Below are 2515 nucleotides of genomic sequence, written 5' to 3'. Positions count from 1 at the left end.
GGCAGTACCTATTTTTTCACGCATAGAAGTACCAAGAAGTTCAAATTCTACTGTAGACAAGAGCATTCCTTCAAAAGTTAGGCTAACAGCTTCAGTAAGTACCGGCTCGTCGAGCTACTCCAAACCTGTCAAATCACTAACAGAACTCAATATCGTCTTCTGTCTCTAATCTTCCCTGAAACCTGTTTCTTTTTCTGTGAACCGGCCAACCTGAAAACCTGTAAACCTGCAAAACCTGTAAACCTGTCTCTTTTGCTGGTGGACCAAAGTCAACCGAACTCCTCTGTACTTACAGCTAAACCCCTCATCCAAAATAATAAATTCGGGTGGTAACACCTCCCGCTTTCATCAAAAAAAAGTTAGGCTAACATGCAGCAGCAGCAACAACAGCAGAAGCTAAAATTCAGAAAAGATTAGGCAAAGCATCACTTTCACTAGGCAAATGGAACAAATATGACATTCAAACCGAGTCAAACCGGAAGAATTAACTTCCACCCCATCACAAACACATCACTCAAATCTCCCTTTATGGAGGCACTATATATATCTAATGGCAGATCAGTTGCAAGCCACCCACCTCGAAACTCATCTTAGAAATAACATACAATTCATCACCCCCATACAACCCACAGCAAATTCTTATTCAATCCCTGCCAATTTATTTCATTGAAGCTTATGATCTAGAGCGAGTTGGAGTATAGTAGTAAGATGTTATAGAGAAGACGGTCTGTTGATGGTTAGAACCAGCAGAACAATGGCGGCTAGCAGCGAGATGATGGACCATGGGTTGCTGAAGTACTCGCGCACCAGCTTTGCTCGCCACTTGTTCCACTTGGATCCACAGTGCGTGTTCACCTTCTTGAAGAGCTCGGCGTAGGTGTTGCTTTCCGCCGTGGACGTGACATCCACCAGCAGCCGGTTGAAGAGCAGTGCGACGTCCTCGTCGCTCCCCAGCTTGTTCTCGAGGATCCCCCAGCTCTGGAGGATGGCTACGTCCCTTGGCGTGTTAATTAAGTCATCTATCAGCACTGCATAAGATGTGAAATAGCTCCCTGCACTCGGGCAGCACTGCTCGAAGGCGATGAGGTTACGGAACAAGGGGTTGGTCGAGTTACCGATCGATAGCAATGGCATTTGGAGTACACGATTGCTGAATGTGACATCCAAGAAGCTCTTGCTCTCCTTCTTCCTAAACCGGACGCCAGCCTCCCTGAGCTCTGACGCACACGGGATCGTTCTCGGGGTTCGATCCTCGGTGAAATGAATGTCCGAAGTGGCTCGTCGTAGAGGCAGAAATTTTAAGAAAAATTTAACCAAGGGATGACAGCAAGTGGGGGTGGAGGGTGCTGGAGGTGGAAGGTCACATGAATGAAACAAATGGTGCAAATGCAGCAAATGATGTGGTTCGTGATCATACATTTTTGGAGGGATTTCAGTTTCCTTTCCATGTGTGATGTAATTGAGTGCTAGCACCATGAGTGAGGGTCGATTTTCCTGTGAGGAACTCTGCACGACATCGAAGATGGCCTTCAGGATGATGAAGGGAATCTGGTTCTCGAGTATCAGCAGGTCATGCCTTATGAGAGGTGACATCCAGCTCACAACATAGATAGGATCGCCAGCTTCCCTCCTCTTCTGTTTCCTTGCTTCATTTTGGTTCCTTTGTATCAAGAACTGGATGATGAAGCAGCCGTCGAGCAGCATCATTTCCGCAAACTTCTCGCTGCTGAGGTCAATTATTTCAGAGTAGCAGTTCCTTGCTACTTTCTCCAGCTCCTGGATCCTTTTGACACACTTCGTGATGTTGGGTATAAGGTTGGAGCCAAGTAGTTCGCTGAGGTACCTCATTTTGTGCACTTCCATGGCTTGGAGCTTTAGAGCGCCACGGTGGTATGGGCCGATTGATAAAATTTTGGGATTGTAGGCATTTTCGTCACGCTTCCGGATGTTGAGGGGGACCCGGTGGATTGTGCGGAGGCCATCTTTCCATGAACCACTGTCTCCCAGAGAGCGGACTTTTTGTACCATCGAGTTTACCAGCTGCAAATCAATATCTACCGAGTGCTCTTCAGGTTTTGCTGCCATCTTTGTTTGTGCTCAAATTAAAGATGAGTGGAAGGAAAATATATAAGCGCAAGGATGCTGAGAGTTGAAGGAAAGCATAAAGAAGGAAGTTACTGTGTTTCTATTTTGGTTGCAGGAAGAATTTATTTAGAGTACATGTGAGCAGTGGACGTGATAAAGCTTCCTTCTTTATGTTCTTGACAGGACATGAGAATCCTTTTCTTTTCTTTTCTTTTTTTTTTTTTTTTTTTTTTTTTTTTGGGATGTGGTGAAGAAGGCACCAATGCAGCACTTCAAGTTGCTACCGTAATATTCATCATTCTTTCCCTATTATTAAGAAATAAATAATGGGGGGTTTTTGTTAAGCGTGGGAGTTGATGGTTAGACTGCATTATTGCATTATTATTTCTAATAACTGATATATGTACAGTGTACAAGTCTACAACCATAT

General features: G+C 44.7%; 1 protein-coding gene across 1 annotated transcript; it reads right to left on the bottom strand.

Moving 5' to 3' along the window:
* Nucleotides 1-711: 711 nt before the first annotated feature.
* On the bottom strand, nucleotides 712-2085 carry LOC105045121 (UPF0481 protein At3g47200-like). The gene has a single exon (XM_010923277.2). The coding sequence runs from the start codon at nucleotides 2083-2085 to the stop codon at nucleotides 712-714; it is 1374 nt and encodes a 457-aa protein (XP_010921579.2).
* Nucleotides 2086-2515: the final 430 nt, after the last annotated feature.

This window comes from Elaeis guineensis, chromosome 5 (assembly GCF_000442705.2).
Source record: "Elaeis guineensis isolate ETL-2024a chromosome 5, EG11, whole genome shotgun sequence".
Lineage (NCBI taxonomy): Eukaryota > Viridiplantae > Streptophyta > Magnoliopsida > Arecales > Arecaceae > Elaeis > Elaeis guineensis.
This window is presented reverse-complemented; position numbering and strand designations above follow the sequence as displayed.